The sequence below is a fragment of the Clinocottus analis genome, unplaced genomic scaffold, assembly GCF_023055335.1.
Source record: "Clinocottus analis isolate CAN_PGR_092001 unplaced genomic scaffold, fCliAna1.0.p SCAF_2, whole genome shotgun sequence".
Lineage (NCBI taxonomy): Eukaryota > Metazoa > Chordata > Actinopteri > Perciformes > Cottidae > Clinocottus > Clinocottus analis.
In genome coordinates, this window is record NW_027175931.1 from 22,540,381 (window position 1) to 22,562,221 (window position 21,841).

Here is a 21,841-nt window from a genome sequence, read left to right on the forward strand (position 1 = left end):
GCTGGCGCTGCTGCCTGTGCTAACAGGGAACAGGCCCTGATGCCTTACATCCCTAGGTTACAGTGACCTGCCTGCACGGGTTGTGGGCCAAGTCATCTCCTGGTGGAAACAGCAAGAAGCCATAAAAACAAATAAAAAAATCCCCGAGCTGTTTACACGTCAGCTGTGCATATGGGGGTGTCATGCTTAAAGCAACACAAAAAAAGGTCTTATGCCTCCACAAAAACACTGGCAATAAGCCAAGCCCTCGCTGTGTGCTGCCAGGACAACAGACTGTGTTGTGTCCAATGTCCACGAGTCTGATCAGCCTACAAAAGGAGGCTTGTGTGCCGTTGTGGGCTCTACTTCTGCAGCAAAGTTGATCCCAAGCACACAATGTTTGGCGGCGCTTACCGTTTGAGAAGTGCGCCCCCTGGGGGAAGCTGAGCTCGTGGCTGTGCTCGGCCTCGCAGGAATACATCGCCTTCGCGTCTCTGCAACGACAACAAAAGAAGAAAACGGGCCAAGAGTTGAAGCGATGAGAGCGGGATCGATGAGGGGGAAAACTGTTGGAGGTGATGTCATGTACGGTACCGGCCGACTGAAACGGACTGCGATGAAGAGGCGTTTTCAAAAAGCAGCGCTCTGGCAGCGACCCTGAAACGACACGGAAAAGTTCAGTCCACTTCATTGTACTAAGGGAAAAAATAAAACAGCAGGTTTGGTAAATGATGTCATCCAAAGGCAAATATACCCAGTGATCACATCGTCAGAGGCAGTAAAAGAAAAAAAGTGTTTTCTATTTTGATACATCATTATTTATAAAAAAGGCAGTGCCGCCGCGGAGAGAAACAAAAACAAGTCTGTCCACTCGCTCCCGGCCCCGCCAGCATTTCTCATTGTTTTGGATTGAGGTGAAATGCGTAACAACACAACACAACACGGGAGGTTTCCTTCCTCCGGGTGGACCTAGCTCCAGCGTGGCGCTGAATCGAGTTTAAACCGTCAACAAGGCTGCACTTGACCCCGCGCGCAACACACCTCGGAGTCAAGGGAACACCGGAGCCTGGGGGCGAGCTGGGCGGGCACTATGCAAGGAAACTACTCAAGATACTGTGTGACTGGCTTCTCAGACAGGACAAGTCAAACAATCTATTAGTCTCAAGAGAAGGAGTGCAGATAGCTGCTGGGTCACGTCAACCCCGGAGCAGGCAGTGCGTGATTAAAGCCAGCTCTCCCACCAGAAAGGAAAACGCATAAATCTCCAAACACATACTCATCTGATCTCAGAGAACCCCCAATGCTCATAAACAGGAGGAGGAAGAGGAGGAGGAGCAAGAGGAGGAGGAGGAGGCTGATCACTCATAGGGGAGCGAGACTGAGTAATGTTGCTGAACAACTGTCCTCGAGCGTTATGGACTTGGCTATTTTGATGAGGGACATTAAACTGTACACGAACACATTGGCCTTATATAAACTGTACATCCACAGGAGGCATCCGGGGACAGCAACCAACAAATACTTTCATTATCAATTGATCTGTCCCTTGTTTTGGAATAATTCATGGATGGTTTTGTCTCTAAAATGACAGAAAACAGTGATAAATGCTTCATTATGTTTCCCCAAAGCCCGCTCTCTCAGACAAACGGTCCAAAAACCAAAAGTTGATTCGTCGATAATGATATGAAAACTAAGAAAAGCAGCAAATCCAAACCACTAAAGCTTTGGTGATAACTCAACATCAGAATTGTTGTTGATATTCTGACGATTGGCTCATCAATTATTCAACTAATGTATTCAGCGCTGGTTCTTAGCCGAGTAATAATGAGTGAAATGTCCACGAGATAAGATTTCATGGATGGCATTACGAGTTCTAATGAGCAAAATGACGAGCGTTTTAAAAGCCATTACACTGAGCCGGGCCTTTGGTAGCCGTTGCTGACTGGGTCCATTCTGCAGCGGAGCACTCGTTTTGGTGGCAGGTCTGGATGCTCCGAGGGCTTCAGACTCTCGCTGGGCTCCAGTGTTGACAGACTTTGGACGGATCCAGAGCAGCTCCTGTGGCCTTGAGGGAGACATGCAAGTAATACGTCTCCTGATAAAGTCAGACAATAAAGTTTGATACCTAAACAGCTCACACTCTGCATGCACCGAGTGACCGAGTCATGCAAATCACTTTTTACCACTTCTGTTGGGATCGTGCTCAAGTCAAGGGAGTGCTGTCAGTCTGAAGTCCTCCAGGAATAACTAATGACAATATAACTATCTTATTTATGAAGTTTCCCGCCGCTTCATTACCGCGCAAGAAACAAAAGCAATGAGCGGCGCGACGTGACCACGCTCTTACCTTCAGATATATGCAGTGATTTCAAGGAGGGGCCTGCTGAGCGGTTCAGCAGCGCCGGCCCGAGGTCCATGCGGCAGTGCGGGGCTTTTTTGGGGGCGGGAGACAGCCGGGGAGCCGGGCTCACGGAGGACAGGCTGAGCGCGTCCTCCGACTCTCCGTCCGTACGGCCGGCGTCCTCCTTGGAGCTGGACTCCGGGCTGCTGACCCACACGGCGGCGCTCCTGGGGCCGATTGAGAGCTGCGACGGCGCTCGGCAGAGGTCCAGCAGCGACTTGTCCTTGACCGGAACGGAGCCGGCTGTTTTGGAGGAGCTATTCTGCTCGGAGGAGTGGGAGGACAAAGACTCCATGCTGCCCATGGGGGTGCTGCTTGGACTGCTGCTGAAAGCGTCACCTACGCAGGGACCAGAGAGGAGGCATTCGAGGCCCTCATTAAAACCTGCTGCACCAGCTAATAGGAGGTCAAGCTTTTAGAAATGTGGCGAGGCAGTGTGAGCAGACGTCGGAGAGATTATTAAAGGCCGACAATGGGGATTTGTCAAGTGGTGGTGAGATGGCCCGCGGCGTTGGTACTCACTTTCTGCATCTGCCAGGCACAGGGTCGGGGTGTAGAGGCTGCGGGGCTTCCTGGGCCCCGTGGACAGACAGATGGCCCTGCTCCTGCGAGAGCCGGGCTGGCTCTGGGGTTGGGGCAGGGGCACGTTGGGGTCCGGAGGCTGGTGGAAGATCTGGAGGTCCACAAAGAAGCACCGATTACGACACAATCTGCGTATTCCTCACCAGTTCACACTGGTAGTTACATAGCTTTTAAGCTTTTGTTACAAATATGTTCAGACTCTCACTTTCCAGTACGGAGGTGGGGGACATTTCTCAATTTAATTTCCAGAAAATGTAATGGTTTAACATTAATGCAATTTGCATTTTATGAACCGTGATGAAGGATACTATCCACATTGCCCAGCTGCATGAAGTGTCACGCACAATATCTTTTAGACAAACATTTAATAAAAAAGAAAGTGCACATATATGTGCTTTTGTAAATATGGAATTTGCCTTTTGCTCTGGAACAAGCTAACGCAACTTACCTTGCTGAAGTTCTCGATAAGTATCTCCATCACTATGTTCTGAAACTTGATGTTCATCATGGCGGCCACAGTTTCCTCCTGGGAGCGCATCAGGGTGGGCCCAAAGATGACACCCAGGTTGGACACCGTCATCATGTTAGACTGGCTCTGTGTGGAAACTCTGCAGGTCGAGGACACGGGTGTAAGATGCCGTTGTGTCTCGATAATAAAAACTCTTCAGTTTCATTCTTTACCAGCGACTGACAGTATTAGAAACACCGACAAATGCATTAGGGTGTACCCGAACTGTGAAGACTATTTAATCCGTCTCGGCAACTTTTATCTTCTCTTTTTTTCTTCTTAAAGGCTGCAGTGTAACTGATTCATTACAGGAATACGTACGTGACGAGGTGCTTTATAAGCAGCTCCAGCATTTCCTTGTTCCTCTCGGGCAGCTTATGAATCAAAGCATGGACAGCACACACCCGGTAGTTCTGGTCATCTGACTCTGAGGAAAGGCAAATAAACAAAAAAAAAGACAAATACTTGACAATCATTTAATTTTAGAATGGGAATATTTTGTATTAGGGTGACTGTGATCAGAGGGATATACTGTTGTAATTACTATTTTGTCACATTAATGTGCAGCCAATATGATTAGAGATTAGATTTAACCAACAATAATTACAAATTAAATAGAAAAATGTCCACTTCAAATTGTGGTGAAGAAACAAACAAACATGTCACATTTAGCTCTTCAAATTCACATTCAACTTGAGACACTATATTCAGACAGGTGTACAAAAAAAAACCCTCAAATGAGTAGAGATTAAACCAGTATGAGAGCGATGTAATGCATATGGCATGGAGCCATTTCCAGAGACGGACACTTTTTAAATTGGTTCAATTTCTTCTCATTTCATTTTCCCGCTGCCTGGCTGTTGCAACCACAAAGCCATCTCATTCTAAATTAATTCATTTGACACGCAGTCCAGTTTAAAACTCAGTCGCCCTTCAAAAGGGGTGGACACAAAATCACAATATGCGAGAAAAATTCAATCTAATATATAAACAAATGCGAGCGAACAGAATGTTCTAATCCATAAGCGCTACCAAATGGCACGAACAAAATTAACCCATTTCTTAAATCAAACATCTCACATTACACAGAGGTAAAGTTTTAAGTTTGACCAAGAAGCTCTCTTTCATGTGCAATATTAAAACAAGGAATAGTGGAATATGTATGCCGTCATAACTAACCACAGCCCTTTGCTTAACTTACTGACAGCCATGAGGAAATCTTTGTGGAGCTTGAAGGTCATGAGAGGCTCAGAGAGACACCTGGTGAATGAAGAGAACAGTTGACATTTACCTCCTGACTGACATGGCTCTTTTGAATGCAAGTCCCTGGCAGCGCACAATGCAGGACAAACACCGGGTAGCTTTCAAAGAGGTATTATGGAAATAATGATGATTCCTTAAAGCAGCCGGTGGGGCGAGCTGACCTGAGGTAATTCTTGAGGCCGCTGGTAATAGTTTTGTTGTCCCACGTCTCTGGATCCAGGTCCATATCCACAGGTGCCCTGGATGCTATTGGAAACACATTATATTTTACCACAGTGTGTAAGCTGTAAATTTCATGGAGAAAACCAATACAACCAGACACGCCCTGACAGGCTGCCTCATAAAGCATGAAGAACCCTCTCTGTCTTCCCATGTGGAGAGGCTGGAGAGGAGAATCTGAAATGAATGCACATGTACACGTGCGGTGTCTCCCGGAGATGGAGATCAAGCTTGAGGGGGAATTTAATAAATCCCTCAGACATTTCCTGTTCAACTGTACATGCAAACAGGATTACCTTGGATCATCTAATAAAGTAATGACAGAGAAATATGGGACCGGCTGGCTGTTACGCTGTCGCGCCACAAGGAGGACCTCTTTCCTCACTCTGCAGGCTCACATTGTGTTTGCTAAAGCTCCAGATCCAACTCGCGATGGTGGACAGAAAGAGATGAGCTGTTCATACACTAAAGCTTTCAAAGCTAAATCACGCATTTGGAAATGACAGAATGATCTTTTTACGTTAGTTTTGCTACTGACATGTAATACCATGTATACAACACGAAGAAATACTCACCAAAAAAACCCTCAACATTGACAATATTTTTTATATTTTTAATTTGGGCTCCAGTTCCTTTGAACACGGAGCTCATTAGTCGGTTCTACTCCGCTGAGTTGTGTAAACACTTTATTTTCTGATTTTAAGGCTACTTACAAAAGACTGTCGTCATCAGCTTCTGTACTTTGGAGTTGACCCCTCCAATCCTGTACAGTCCCATTGTATTTATGCCTGTGTGGCAATGAGAGAGAAAATTAAAGGGTTGGGACAAAGATGTGTTGTTTAGTTAAGACTTATGCAAATGTAATGCGTTGTCATGTCCACTAATGAAGGAAGAACATTGATATTCATAATCACAACCAGGCTGCACTCAGAGATGTAAATGCCTCACCTCTAATCTCCACCAAGTCGATGCATTTCCTCACAAAGTTAAAGCCCGCCTCGTTAAGAAAAGCTGTAATACAACATGAGAATAAGGTCGACGCGTCAATTACCGGCTGCGTGAAGCACGCGTCGTGCATGAGTAACAGGATCTCCCCTCTGTGTTTGGCTCTCTCTAACAATGCACAGCCAAGGCGCCGCTATGTCAGCTGAGTGGGTGTGTGTCACGTTATTGTGTTAATGAACGGAGATGGCTACATGTAACAATGTATGTGTTTGATATGTGCAGGCTGGGGATTTTTATTCAAAGTCTTGGAAAGCTAGAGTCACACATTTGAATGATGAAAGGAGATTGGAAAGACATATACATCAAAAATACAAAAACACACTTACTTTCTTCTTTTTTGCTTAATATAGCAGGCAGGTTGTAAATCTAGAGAAAGTTCACAACATCAGTATTATGTTAACGAGCTCTGGCTAAAATTGAAAAAGAAAAATATTCCCAGAAAGAACAGAATGCTGCTTTTCCCAGAGGGTCTGTTAAGCGGTCTGTCCTATTATTAGCACAAGTGGACAGTGAGGTCATGGTTTTCACAAAAAAAGGACATAACATGGACCCTCCAGATGAGGGTGGCAGTCACAAATAAGTCAGCTTGGAGATTGTTTTTCCCATGAAAAAGTAGCAGCCTGCCTCACAATGAATATTTCAAAGACAAACAGGCAGAGTTCCTCACCGGCTCCTTGCCATCCATGGCCTCCAGCCACAATCTTCTGTTGGGCTCGGAGAGGGCCTGCAGTGTCATAACGCCGTGCCTGGAAAGATTTCAGAGAAAAGCTGCTCTCAGTCTGATCTCATTGCCTCGAGGCCCCTGGACAGACCTTGTTTACATTGGCTCAGACCACTATAAAAGGACTAGTGTGACTAAAATAGCTCATGTGCAAATGCTCGACTTCAAACTGTGCCCTCGCTTGGCTCGGTGCTTCGCATTCCACTCCCAGTTAAAACGCTACATGTGCTTAAGATTAAAGTGATTGGTTTTGATTTTTTTTGGCACCCAACATGCATATAACATCTTAACATTTGCTCCTCGGCTCACTCATGTGACACGAAGCTTGAAATCTGAGCATTACCTGCAGTCGATACGCAGCATTGCCAACGTTATCTGACACTGGCAAACAAAGCCCACCCGTAGTGATAGTTAGTGCTAGCATGGAGCCATGTCACGTGGCATGTGTCACAATTAATGGGGAATATTACCCATGTTTTCAGTGTTCACCTCCTGTGGCATCTTGCCACGCAGATAGTTTTGCGATCATTTGACCAACTTTTGAAATATCTTCCTGGGACAATAATGCTTCTCCCTTTGAAGACAGTGGAGGGGATTTTATTTCTGATGTTCACAACACTGAAAACATTTCAAAGATTCGACAACAGCGACACCTTTTTTTCATTGCCATGAGCAGCACAAATTAAATTCTAATCACTGCGTAAATGTGTGCCAATAAAAAGAAAAACTCTTTTGTAATTTGGGTGAAGCAACCCTTTAGAGGGGAGTTTGCCAGAATCCGACGGGGCTATAGGTGTAACAGCATGTTTATTATAATGAGGATGAATGGATGAGCTTGAAGCAGACTGGCGCTTGGCCCACACTGTCCTTGTGGTTTGGAACAAGCACCTTGGGGCCATCGTCCGTTTATGATAAATGAGATGCCCTGCAAATAAACTGCAGTTATTGTCCATGCTCAGCAACACCACGCCAAGGGTGAGCGGGCGCTGGCTCTGCCGGCGCCCGTGCAACTCTAACGCGCGGTCATGAGCTAGCTCTATAATCTAGAGATAATAATAAGCTCTTACCGAGCCCTCATAACGCAATCAATCCGGCCACCGTTGGGCAGAATGCTCTTGAAGGTGTTTGATCTTTGGCCCGTTCCCAGAGTACCACGTTAAATACAAATCCATTATGAATGTTCCCGCTCCGCCAAAAGATTTTTAAACTTCTGAAGAGAGGCGAAATTATCAATTGATTCCGAGGAGGACGTAAATCAATGTGTTATTTGAGTAATTGCAGGCAAGTAGAAATCATTTCAGAATACGTCTGTGTCCTTAAGCCCATATTGACCAAGTGAATCTGTGAAGCGCCAAGACGACAGCATTTCATTAGAGGGTTTCGGGGTTAGAGACTGAGCGGGTGACACGAGTAGCAGCGCACATGCAGCACATGCAACTGCCCCGAGAGGGCAGCACTGGTCAGTTCACATACCGGACTTTACAGAAAAACTGAAGTGGCTTGAAAAGAGTTCCACGATAGATGTCATTTCTACATTGACATGAACACAGAGAAAAGACGGACTGGGTAAATATCGATGTTGTGGACACACAACATACAAGGAGGGGACTGGAGGGACGTGCGGGAGACAAACAGAGCAGAAAACATCTGGTACACATCTTTGAAGATGTTAATCAAACCTGAACGGCTCTTGCAATGCAGAGTACTCATGATAATCTGGGTTAATTGCCACCACATCAATTGGGTTCAACAGGACACAGAATGCACGAGAACCAGATAATCCTCATGTGCACGTCCTCAATCTTCAAATAGGTTAGTGGTTTGAAAAAACTAAAAACATTCTGTTTCCGTGGGGTAACTTTTGCTTCGATAGGTAGTTGTATGCAAAAACTGTGATTTTCTTCAACCAAAATATTGCATGTTTTGTGTGTAAGTGACATTTTTAAAATGGGCACTAAGGGGAACGCTGTACCGGTAGCTGCCAACCGAGCTGAGAGCGTCATGAAGCGCTACGTCCACAACAAGTGCTTTTTCTTGCCACCAGGTTATTATAAGTGTAACATTATGGAAATTACCCCATTGAGAAATAAAACCAATGTATTACAAGGGTCAAAACTACAAGGGAACAACGGCATCAAGAGACCACTTGATTGACACTTCACACGGGGGGAGGAGAGAAGCTAAAATTATAAGACAAATATATGCCACTTGCCATTCTCCCAATTTTTTTAAAAAGCGTAACAATGCCTGGCAGTTTTACATTATTTTCCTCATTAATCAGTTAGACACAAACACATGGAAAAGGGTCCAGGTTGAAAAATACCAAAGTTACCCTCAAACTTCAAAATGTCTAATTACTAAAGCGATGCCACGGCGACTATCATTATTCACACCACCGCACCGCAGCATGCTGATTGGTTAGGTTTCCTCCAACACGCTGTTCCAACTAGTGATGGAAGATCAACGTCGACATGCTCGAGGTGGTTGTGATTACTATTCTGTTTTCTGGATGTTTTCAGTCCATGTCAGTGTGGAGACCTTTTTGGGAACACTTGTGTGATCAAACAGTCACAGACCTCTCCAACACTTCGATATCAAAGCAGAAACGCTTGTCGATGGAGTCCGTTTTCCTCCGAATGCAGGACTTGAGCTTGAACATCTCCGCCTGGTTCAGGACGAGACCGTTCTGAAAGACACACACCGTCCGTCAATCAATATAAGTAGGAATACAAAATATAAATAAAACATTTGAATGCACTCGTGAAGCCTTCATCTTTGATTCTTCGCTTCATGCACGTCTTAGTGCAATCCTCCGATTAGTAAATGCAAAAGTTTGGTGTCAGATGGTTAAATTAATTCACAACGACATAATTATAACTGGAATATTGGATCTATATGAAGTCTCGAGAAGTTTTCACTCATATGTAAGTGCAAATGCTTGAAAATGAAGTCAATCTGTTTCGTTGATGTGTACAAAACAAGACACTCTCACTCTCTCTCTGTAATGAGGTTATTTTCATTCCTCATGTCCCCTTTCTTGTTATTTGTGGATTTTGTTATCTTTGAACCATTTTTGTCCACCTTGAGTTAACAAGTCTTTTCTTTTCTGTCCTGTCATCTTGATTTCTCTTTGTTCCCCATCCGCATCTGCCACGAGGGAGTTCTTCACTTTGCCCACACAGGTGACTCGTGCCCATGTGCAACTAAACTGAACCAAAAACGCCAAGTGAACTACCTGTTTGGCGGCCGATTTACTCTCGGTGTTGCTCATGGTGAAGGCCTTGCTGCCTTTCTCGTATGTGCAGTAGTGACGCGTCCATGTGCATCCCAGGGGACCTAGAACACAAACACCCGACACACAAGCGCTTGAGACTAAATACTTTTCTCTAAATCACAGGCTTCTGGAAAGACTTCTGAAAATCAATTTGCAATTAAAGTGTGATGAATCAAATGTTGTTTATCACCGCTGATAAAAATCTACCATTTGGGCATCCCCCCCCCCCCCCTCCCGTGTTTGAGTGCACATCAAAGTGAATCGGTAAACAGGATGAATTATGAGCTCTGTGCAAGAGGATCTTCTCTGTAGAGGCCTGGGAAAGCTCCAGACATGTTTATGGTGATGGATGTAAAACCGTGCACTGATAAGTGAGGTCTGAAGTGGGGGGGCGCTACAAAGACTCACGTTTCTCCTGGACGTACAGGAAGCCTTCCATCGTCCACTGGCCCGGGGGTTTATAGTCCTGATCTGCAGACCGTATCCTCTTCATCAGCTTCTCCACTTCCTGCTTAGTGCTCACAAAGTTGTTTCGGGTCTGTGCAGAATTGGATTGTAATTGCATTAGCGGAGGAAGTCTTGTGCGACTTCATTTTCTTTCCCCGCAGTTTCTCATCTCAAGTACCCTTAACTTTGCCTGCATCAAGGCGCAGACTGAAACCAACAAAGCAAAACATGCCAACCGATGATAAATGCTTCACATTTGTGCAACGGTGTGAGGACACCTGGGGGAAAGAACACATTGGCAAACTGTTTGGAAGTACAAGACGCAGCATCTAATTCAAAAACACTGGATTCATATTGGAGGAATACACTTGAGGTGATCCAAATTTAGGACTCAATCATTAATGCTCCCCGGACACCGCTTTTTTTATGAGTTCTTATTTAAAAAGGTCAGTGTCGGGCTGTCTCATATCCCCTGATGGAGAGATGCTGAGACAGCCTCACCTTGTTCAGCTCCTATTAGAGCCCTCTGCATCTGAGAACATGGAGAGAGGGTCAAGGGAGTGGAAATTGTCAGGGCAACGGCGCTGACATTTTGGGTCAGAGCGAAATTTGAGCCTTCGGGCTGCGAGTGGTGAGGTCATGGTGATGGAAAGGAGAGGGCACGGCAGCAGCTGTAGTTTTACACCCAGTTCTACTTCTATTTTCTTTTTCTTGACACAGTACCATTAAACGGCCTGCAGTAACTGCCTGCAACACAACACTGAAGATATTGATCCTTAGTGCAGCGCAGAATCTCATTTAATGGCACGTATATCCATTTGTGAAAACTCTTGCTTGTTATATCGGGGTATGATAAGCTGCAGAATCTGATTACGTGGCCGGTTGCCTTTGTGTGCAACCCCCGAGGTGTTGAGACTTACGTTCTGTAGGTTAAACTGGAGCTGCTGTTTGTACGGCTCAAACTCGTGAGCCAGCTCGTATCCTTCGTGGTAGAACGTAAACAAACCCTGAAGAAAGGCCAGGAGCTGGAGAGGAACGATGTGTAAAGGTGATTTAGAGAGTTAATAACAGAGAGCTTGATTACTAATTCACACAAGAGAGCACATTTCAACAGAGAAGTAACAATGCAACATAAAACATTCCATTCAGAACACGCAAAATGATTATCACCACTATAATCACACAATTATCATCCAGTTTCTCTAAAACCTGGAGAGTTTTGTAGTGATTTGTATTGTTAAACTCTGCATGTAATCATACTACCGTCGCCTAGAATGTGCACAATTGGCTATATTTTTGTAAATGTCACCTTATGCATATCCATGTTTGGAGTAAAACTCTAATTATAATGCAATGTACATGTTGCACAAAGTCATTAATTTCCTATGAAACATATTGTACTTTGTTGCAAAAATGAATTTGGAAATCTGAAGAAAATTGCATATTTTGATCTCGATGCACTTGCTTGTATACATGAGGTGCCAATAATAAAAGGAATGTTTCAGAAAGTTGTAGCTCCTTATGGCAGACAGATATTGATGTTATTTTCTGTATAACGCACAGACCGTCGTGTGTGTGTGTGTGGGAGGGGGGAGGAGGGGTAGAGGGGGTGGTCCATCACTAACATGGAGGATCCCACAGACATGCAGCTGCTCTCAGACAACTCCTCAGACACAAACTACAGCTTTTTTTATTCCTGTGATGAGGTGTGAGTCTCGGTGTATCAAGTGTTCATCTTATCAGGGCCCAGATTCCTCACTTGGCAAGGTTGAGCCGTGTCATTTTTCCCCACCACTACCTACCTGGGGCCTGTAGATTTACATTTCTGGCCCGGGTTCTGGGTGAGCTCCCAGCGGATGTAAACAAATACAAGTCTATATATATATATATATATATATATATATATATATATATATATATATATATATATATATATATATATATATATATATATTTAAACATTCACTTTGCTCCCATCTCACATTACCAGACATTTAACACCGAGATAACTTCATGTTTGCTGGTAACTTCTCTGCTAAAGATGTTAGAATTGACTCCACATATCCGGAAGGCGGAGGCTTTGATTTGCAATCACACTCTGTTACTACTTTTACCCACTTCCTTCCACAAATGGATTTGACTTTATTGCAGATAATTTGGAACGGAAATGACAAAAGTGTAGAATATACAAGCATATATCCACACATGCATACACACACACACACCTGAGAGTTGTATCATTGTGGCAGGCAGTTAAAGCACCACTTCCATCAGCGGTAAGTGAAACCATTCTGTGCTATTTCACTAATATTTAAACTACATATATAGTAAAGAAAAAAGAAAAAAGAAGGCAAAGTAATTACTGCATCTTCAATATGCATTTAGCAGTAACTGAGCACAGAAATATGCAAAACGGATACTTTTCTTACCGGCTCAACAAACTCAAATTTCTTCTTCTCTTGCACTTCTTGTATTTTGAAAACATACTCAAGGGACGCATCATAGAAGAGTTGCCTCTCCTTATCAATCTGTGTGTCAGCCTGAGAATGGGCAAACAAACTGGGGGTTATTGCCACGACAAAGACGCGGGTCAACGTGGGAGAGCCCTGTGTGGGCCTTTAGCTAATCCCCACCTGGAGACTGTGTGCACAAACAATGGCTTTGTTCTTCTCAAACTGCATTATTCAAAGACATGTTTGGAGATCAGGAAAATTTGTTTTGCTCTTTACCTCATGCAGATATGCCTCCTTCTTTTTGGATGATAAGCTGAGGTGTCTCTCAAGCGTGGAGTAGTATTTCTCCGTCTCCTTATCGAATTTCTTCTTCCCCTCCTAAACACGGTCCACAAGACACATGAAAAGGATTGAGCATTAACAAAAAAATAAATAAAAAGCCTCACGCAGTCCTTCCTACCTGATGTGGGGTGCGCGTGCCTGAGCCGCCACTAGGTGGGGGTCAAGGTACGTTTTCACGTGCTGTTAGCCACATGTCATTTAAAATTCCTGCGATAGATTATCACAGGTCATAAAGGGGGCATACGACTGTGTAATGACGAGTAGCATGGTCAATAAGGACTTTTCATTATCAATGGGCCAATAGACGCCGTTCAGCTCGTATTGCCCGAGCTGGGGACACGGGTTCACAGAAAAATACATAAGTGTATATCATCGATGGCGCGATGTCTCTGGCAGTGTCACAGTCAGGATTGGCTGTTCATTGCTTCTTTTTCACCGCCTGCAAACAGTCACGTGACCCAGGATTAAGAAAAAAAGAGACTGAACATTTCACCCACAAAAAAGTAATTAATAAATAAAAATCCACTTTGCAGGTTTTAATCCAACTCTGCCCAAGCAGAGAGGCCCTGTCTGCGCGTGGGCATTCAGGTGTCTCATCTGCATGTCTGACCTCTAAACCAAGCGGTGCCCACTGAATGTCCATCTCGCTGTGCAAACATTCGTGAAGGTGCTAGTGGAGGGACAGCGTGAGGGAGGGGAAGTGTGAGGAAACGGCCAATGTAACCAGATCCCGCTTGTTTGTTTTCATTCCCATGGTACTGAAATTTAGCAAGTCTAATCTACGAGCTACTGATATGACCTAGAAGACGGTTCTGCCTCAGCAACCCCTGCACCAGTTAAACACACCGGTAGAATCCACCACGAGACACTGTAACCCTCCTACATAACCATTACAAGCACAGCGGGAAAAATCAATAGATAATTTCATGTACTAGCGTCTTATTTCCATCTTTCTTGTCATGTCTGGTCCAGGAATGGTCTTTGTGTGGGGAGAAAATAAAGAAATAATAAAAATCAATTGTCCAATATTCAGGAACAAAGTGAAAATAAACAGGTGGACGGATGGTAAAACAAACGTATGATCAAATAAGATATCACTCTGACAGGAAATACATTTCCCTTTAGGATTGAGTGTTTTTTTTATTAGGGAACAAAAAGGAGCTGATTGTGACTGCGGTTTGACGTGACATTATTTTGTGAGCAAGCATGCAGCTGAAGCCCTGAGGAAAACAGACACACACACACACACACACACACAAACACACACACACACACACACACACACACAAGATCACATTAAATTAAGAGCTTTAGGTTTAGCTGAGCACCGCAGTCACAGCAGGAATCTCCAAGCGCTGCTGACCAGTGTGAGTGTGCCAGAAGACTCCTTGCAAACCCCCCACCCCTGAAAAAAAAGGAGAACAAAAATCCCTCCTCCGTACGTCTGGACTAACTGTTTCACACTTACAGAGAGTGAGGAGTGAGTCAGAGCTGCAGTGAATCGGTGAGGCAGAGCCATCCTGATTAAGTCACCCATGGTGTCCTGCCTTTGTGTTGATCTAGGCGGGACGTGTGTAAACTGGCGCTACCCTAATGATACCCTTGCAGAACACCAGGTGTTTGTTGGTTTGTCCATGTGGTGAACCACCCCGCCCCATCCCTCCCCTTCCCCTGGATATGTTTGTGCAATCAGAGTGGAATATGAGCCCAATTCAGACTCCACAGACTCTCCCAGAGACAGAGGGAGCGGTGCAGGCGAATGCTTTGAAGCCCAACACGTGGAGGAAGAGGACATGGAGGTGAATGTGGATAGACAGGTATATTAAATACCCCAAAGTGCACACGAGGAGGGAGTTTGTGACACAAACTAATGCCAGCGCCCCCCAAAGTAATCAGCTGGCTGGCAATGGATGAAGTCGAGGCACTTCCCAACACTCAAAACACACATGAACTCGGCTCTTGGGAGATTTCCTCGTCTGATTGCTTTGTTCGCCCTCATGAATAAATCAGATGCAGGAAGAAGAATATTCCGATGCGAATTCGTCAGCGGTGGAATTTCAAACAGGCACATCTCGTGTCGCTGTTTAGGAGCGCTTTGATGCCAGCTGGAAAGTGGGTGAGTTTGCTAATTGCTAATACGACGGTCGCAAAAGATGGAGAGAAACTGCGTGCGGCTTTCCCTCCAGCCATCAGGTGTTGCTCAGCCTGCTGAAGAAAGATGCTGAGGACAGACACGGAGACGGCAGGAGGAGCATGTGGACACTGGCCGTGCATCGCCGGTTTTGACACTGGCCCTAACGAGCCCCACGGCCATCATTTCTGAGCCTCTTGTCACCATGGCAACAGAAGTAAGCAGCAAGAGAGTTCAAAACATGTCTGTATGTATGCGTGTCTGTGTGTGTGTACCGAGGAGAAAAGCCCCGGATCCCACACAACACGATCACAACGCACTTCCGTCAGACATCAATGAGGCATCGCCACATGGACTCTCTGAGTGGCGACATGAAAGAGGGGGGAGCTGCAAGCCTTTCTGTAAGCGCTCATTACGGAAGGCTACTTGAAGCAGAGGTCCAGAATGGCAATTAAATAGCAATGGCCGGCTTATTTAGCTGCTCCGCCACTCATGAGCTGGTCCCGCTTCCACCGGGAGGAGAGGGGGGGACAAGAGTTCAGCTACTTTGCTGCCGAGCCAAGAAAGCGTCTCACTTCTTACCTGAGATCCCACTTCCAAAGAAGGCATCACAGACGGCAAGACGTTGGCCAATTAACACTGAATAATTACAAACATCTGCTTCTGAGGAGGTGAAAAACAAATCCCTGACTTGAAAAAAATATCCGTCTACAGTCGTTCGAGGCACACTGCAACGCTTGGGTCTGAAAAAGGAATATTTATCAGTCCCTCTGCTCTCTCTGACACATGATATACAACATCTAAAGTAGTTAAAATAAAAGTACAAAAGCCCCGTATACGACGCACACTTTGCTGGCGAACAAAGATCTTTCCTTTGTGTTTGATCTGAGGCTAACTCTGAAGGTCGGGGCAAAGCTGCAGCGAGAATAAAAGAAGAGGATATCTTCATCACAGGTCAGCGAAGATGCTCCTTCACACGGCCCTAACTATGTCTGAGGTGACAGGAAGTTATGTAATCTTCTCATAATGTTTTGTTCAGAGTTAGAAACAGAACCGAACAGTGTCCTAACTTGGGAGATGTACTAACAGTTGTTGCTTTGAGGAATAAACACAACATTCGCGACTCCGCTGCGTCTCATTCTCACAATAATTGAAGGACAAAAAGATTGACAGGAAGGTTTCACCACTAAAGAAAAAGGCACTGCGGTGAAAAACATTAGCACTCATCCTTGTGTTTATGGTCACACCAGAGAACTGTAGAAAAAACAAAAAAAACAAACACTGAAAGCAAATACGACATTGTATTTTATAAGACAGCTCATCCATCAAAAATAATGCATTACTGTGTAGATAAAAGGTTATTTTATGGAAACTGTCCTTCAAAGAAATACATGTAATAACAAACTGCCATGAAAACTAGAATAACACAATGAGATTATCTGTCTTTAAGAACCAATCATCTCTTTTGAGGATTGGGAAACCATGTCATTGTTTCAAAATGACACCTAATACAAAGACTCCAGACTGACTATACGTTCAGGTAGATGCCAACCTTTCAGTGTGCCGCGACTGCCTCGTGGAATTCTAGCGATCGTGGGAAAAGTCATTGGATTGTGACGCTATTAGATGTATGGCCTTTCTGCTGTATTGAGAAAGGCACAACGACGGGGCAGACATGAGAACTATGGAAATACATATGCTTATTCATGCATTTTTGTTGTTTTCCGCAGTGCAACGTTTGAGTCATCCGCACTGCTGTCACCTTAATTTCTATTATTTTCTCGCTGTTATTAGGTGTTTTCAACGCAGATGCTGTTCGCCTGTCCTGTGTGTGCATTTCATTTGGTGTAATCTGTGATATACAAAGCGACAGTCTGACAAAATGTATTATGCGACATGATTTTGAACAGGCCAACGGGGGTCACACCTTGTGATGCGTGGGTCAAACCAATAGTCGATTAGCGCTCGGTTAGTTGGTCGACTAAATAATAATTAAAGTCATTACGTGTAAGGTTGGTAGGTTTCTTTCTGTGGCACCATCTTATGGTGTTATCGCCACAAAACCTCATCATCAAAAGACTTCTGTAAAATAACAACGCAATGGGCCCGATTCAATTCCACCGAAAATATATCTTAAGATCACCCGGACCTTTTTTATTTCGAGAGACAGATAGAATGGCTTTGAGCCCCGAGCATAAAATAGGTAATAACCTATCTACCACAACTTCCCAAGGTTATTCAAAGTAATATAAATATTTTTTATATGATTAAAAAGTTTTAGTGTCGCCTACAGCTGGCGAGCATATCTCCATGGCACTTGAATCGATGCGTCTTGGGTCGCACACTTTTGGATTTTCCAGCATGAATGCTACACTCATTTCTGCCCCTGGAGACCATAACTCGCCAATAACCATCCCATGTCTGTGAACCGTTTGTAGGACGAGGACAGCTCAAATTATCGTGGCCATCTGACTCCCATCTGGGTCTGTTTGCACTAATCACACTCAGCCAGTGAGGGCCCGCTATGGCGCCCTGAACGTTGAAGACCCTTGAAAGGGAGCAGGAATGCCACCCATCAGTTAGAAACCCCGGTATTTTCATGAGGAAATTTTAAAGGAAATTTAAAAAGCCATTTAAAAAAATTGCTAAGCGCACACACACAGAAAAAAAGAAAAGTGTGGATCAACTGTAGGTCTCTGACGGTTGCTCTCTGGAAGAACAACCAGCATTACAGTGTGAGAGTTCAGGCCCATGGATGAGGTCCACATTGAAGGGGATTAGTTGGGGTTAAGGGTAAGAAATTCAGTGGATGAAGCAAAGAGTCAGCGAGCAGTACATAGTACCCTGAAACCAGGTCAGATTTGTGTTCCTTGTTTCAGTTCTGAAAGCCTCGCTCTTTGCCTGGGAAACTGCGAGCCCACCGCAAATGCATCTGAAACAGAAAATACATCTGAGAAAAAAAAAGAAAAACTGGTTTGGCAGCCAACGCACACGGTGAGTCCATGATGCAGTGAAAACACCCGATTGTTTGATTTATCAAAGCCTCCTTTCTGTGTATTTTCTAAACTCCACTCAAAGTTTGAGGGTTTTATTCCAAAACATTTCCTGCTTCTTCCTTGTGTGGAGCAGACTGTGCCTAATATGTCCTGCAGTGCTGCAGTCAATCTGCTGGTGTGTTATGGCCGTGGAAGTGTTGTGCTTGTGCCTCAGAAGCTGATACACTGGTACGTAACCTCGGTGGGATTACTCGCGCTGCATACCCAAATAAGGCAAGAGCTCCCCCGTTTTGTCCGTCTGACGTTCTCAGACGTGAAGCGCAGTAACTGGAAGGGTCAGGCAGCCTGCGGATCTCTGCAGATTCTCGGAACAGTGGAAAGTTGTTCTGCCACTCGTGATGTCTGCCTTTTATCTCACTCTGGTTTGGGCTAATGTTCAGCAGGAGAAGGAGGGGGTGAGGGGGGGGTCGTAGGAGGAGAGAGCCATTAGGAGGAAGTGGTCGGAGGAAATAAGAGGTAGTGGGAGTGACGGGGGCCGTGGCTTTTAAGGAACCATTTTATAAACATAGAGAGTCGGCGCAATAACACTGAGCACTGTGATGGTGGAGAGAGAGAGAGAGACAGACAGAGATGGCAGCAGAATGTGCTGTTTCATTACGGTAGATGCGCGTGATGGTTGAGACATGAAGCGACAATGGTTATTTAGTCTGAGGCAGTAGAAAAAGGAGAGTGATGGATGTTCACACCTCAGCACCAAGAAGTGCAGTAGAAATGACTACTTTTGCAGACCAGCAGCTGTCAAGTCCTGTTAAATAAATCAAGATGGATGAGGAGTGAGACTTTGAGGCTGGAATGTCCCTCACAGGGTTTGGGCTTGTGTAAAGAAGTGCAAATGATTCACAGAGTCCGGCGGAGAGTTAGCAGCGGAGTCAGGAACTCAGTGGGAGATCTGTGTGAGGGCTCGAGTTCTACCAACGCAGTCATGTGTGATCTCATCAAGGGACAGACCACAAACAAGCTGCTGCACTTTCATTTTATGCCTTTGCGTTGGCCAGGGAATGAAAGCGTGGCTTGGAGCAAAGAGCCCACACTGTTCTATGCAGACCGACAACAGATCCACTGTGGAGCCGGGACGCCTCCAAGCAGCACAGCGCTGCTGGACCCCTACTGATATCAATCCACTATGTCCAATAGGTGAGAGAGGAACGCATTGCATGGAGCAGCTTTACAGTAATGTGATTACAAAGAAGTGCAATGCATCACCTTAGACACGGTAAATGTACAGTTCAGATTAGAAAAGCACAAGTTAATCACACAGAAGTAGCTTCGAAATGAGAACAGCAGAGTAACACATTATATTTAACTTACACATCTTAATACGTTTTGATATCACAGTCACAAACTGATGTGTTTATTCAAACGCATATAACACATCAGTTTAATTAAGACACTTCTTTTGACAGTGTCATGATTGACTTTAAATAAACAATATACATACTGTTCAGAACAGATGTAGACGGGTGAGGCTGAGAACCGAGGGTGTCAGAATTATCGGCCTCTTACCTTTGCGGCGCCGATTTGCTCCTTCCTGAATTTTTCGAGGGGCGTAATCAACACATCATCGGCATTCTGAATCTGAAATTAGAAATGAAGAAAAAAATACAGACAAATGTAAGACGGAGAGATGTGATCTGATCAACTGTAACCTTCTGAACCATTCAGAACGACTTCTAGACCCGGAGGGTATCACAAAATCTAGTGCTGAAAAAAACTAACCAAAATGACTTCTAATCCCGTAGTCGTTCGGTTTTATTACAATGCTCTTGCTTCACCAAATGCGCCAGAAAGTGTATGACACACAGGAAATCAGAGCCCTGAGAGTTATCCAGTCAAATACAGATATATTGGGTCCAAACACAAATGGAGAAGAGCACAATCGCATTCATCAATATCTCCTGAGCCTGTGGCAATGAACAATGTGGTACCGTGAGGTACCCAGGACGAGTACAGCAGAGATAAGAGATAGCGCACTCAACAATGGAAGAAAATGGAGCCGTTTTATGTGAGCTGTGAAGCACCGGCGTCGTCAGACCTCGCTGAATTATGACACGGCACAGCCGATGAGGGAGCTCTACAACTGCAGCCTGCGATGCATTTAAATGTTTGAGGTATGTCCTCACACATTGGTGACCTCTCCTGCGTCTTGACTGGAGTAAAAAGAAGGAAAAAAAGGGAGTCTGCTGGAGCCTCAACCTCCACCTTCTCATTCCAGACAGAAACAGATTAGAGGAGATCTATCGCGCCAATTACAGTCTGGGCCCAATCCTTTGCGGGGCGAGCGTTTCGGAAAAGGTGCCATTAAGGTGCTTCTGATTTCCCCCCCCCGAAGATGAGCTTTCAGCCAACGAGATCAGATGACATCAGACCGGCTGGTACTGCTCTACGGGAGGCACCGTCCCAAACGACATGGCTCTTTGTTTGATTTAAGGTGTTATTTTGTGTGCCGAGTGTATGTGATAAACTAAACGGCTGAGCTCCTTAATACATCTATGATAGCAGCACTAATTTAGTGGCGTCGGTGCAGACGGACTGTCAGTTTCCCAGCTACGATCCTCTGAACACACACCATCTCGGGGATGGATTTTTGTTTTGAGCCATTAATCACGACGCATTTTCATTGTCCCAAAATAACCCTGTCAGCTCCATCGCCCAACCGGAACGAGTGGCTTCAAAAGGAAGCTACAATCTGTCTGAAGCCCGCAACGTCTCCATCTCCTTTTACATGCGGTGCTGTGGGATGTTGTGAGCTTGTAGTGTAAACTCTTCGCTTTGTTTTAAAGATTTAATTCATTGATTTAATTAAATCGTGGTATTTGTAATTCGTCAAATATAGACGTTTCACACTTACTTCCACAACCTTGTTGTGATTATGGTGGTTACACTGGATTACAACAGCAAATATTTGCGGTCTAATGCCATACACTACATTTACTCAATAGTGAGCAGTAAATTGAGATTTCACACATCATTAATTATCATTGTGCGCCATCACTGGAGGGTGCAATGTTGCATAATGCTTGTTTGTGCATTGAGAAAAGGCCTAGTATTGCATTGACTTAGCATTTGGTCCTTTTGGTATAAATATGAAAACAAATTAACAAGACACAGGAGTACAGTGAAATCCTGCTGAAATGATTCATTGATTAGTTTGATTGTGATAACTGTCATTCAATAAGTAAATATACCAAAGATGCTGTTTCATATCACTGTATTACTGGTTTTATTGACTCAAGATTTTTAGTTTTTGCAAATTTTGACAATTACAGACAAGTATTGGACAAATAGACAAAAATAATCAGCACTCAGCAGAGTGCCGCCCTTTCAAACAATGTCTCAATTGTCCCTCCCGGTTCTCCGTACGGTCAAGATGGCGGCGATTATCACAAAAACTGGGGTCTTGTATCGTGCCTAGCATTAAAAAAGCAAAAGGAAAACAAAGACAATAAACCGAGGCAATTTG

General features: G+C 44.6%; 1 protein-coding gene across 2 annotated transcripts in view; it reads right to left on the minus strand.

The window, feature by feature from the left end:
* The window catches only part of LOC137790206 (rho GTPase-activating protein 42), a 54,404-nt gene that overhangs the window by 1,801 nt on the left and 30,762 nt on the right, over nt 1-21,841 (minus strand). The window contains exons 4-24 of one of the 2 annotated variants that reach the window (XM_068584195.1): nt 19,885-19,956; nt 13,129-13,230; nt 12,829-12,939; nt 11,320-11,424; nt 10,361-10,490; nt 9,914-10,014; nt 9,255-9,364; nt 8,152-8,208; nt 6,625-6,703; nt 6,284-6,323; nt 5,901-5,963; nt 5,666-5,740; nt 4,895-4,979; nt 4,672-4,730; nt 3,792-3,897; nt 3,411-3,570; nt 2,903-3,053; nt 2,327-2,719; nt 1,891-2,044; nt 574-636; nt 394-473 (exon numbers count right to left, since the gene is read on the minus strand). In XM_068584195.1, the coding sequence (XP_068440296.1) occupies nt 394-473; nt 574-636; nt 1,891-2,044; nt 2,327-2,719; nt 2,903-3,053; nt 3,411-3,570; nt 3,792-3,897; nt 4,672-4,730; nt 4,895-4,979; nt 5,666-5,740; nt 5,901-5,963; nt 6,284-6,323; nt 6,625-6,703; nt 8,152-8,208; nt 9,255-9,364; nt 9,914-10,014; nt 10,361-10,490; nt 11,320-11,424; nt 12,829-12,939; nt 13,129-13,230; nt 19,885-19,956 (2,296 nt within the window). The remainder of the gene's footprint in view (nt 1-393; nt 474-573; nt 637-1,890; nt 2,045-2,326; nt 2,720-2,902; nt 3,054-3,410; nt 3,571-3,791; nt 3,898-4,671; nt 4,731-4,894; nt 4,980-5,665; nt 5,741-5,900; nt 5,964-6,283; nt 6,324-6,624; nt 6,704-8,151; nt 8,209-9,254; nt 9,365-9,913; nt 10,015-10,360; nt 10,491-11,319; nt 11,425-12,828; nt 12,940-13,128; nt 13,231-19,884; nt 19,957-21,841) is intronic. The other variant, XM_068584196.1, reaches the window with a different exon arrangement.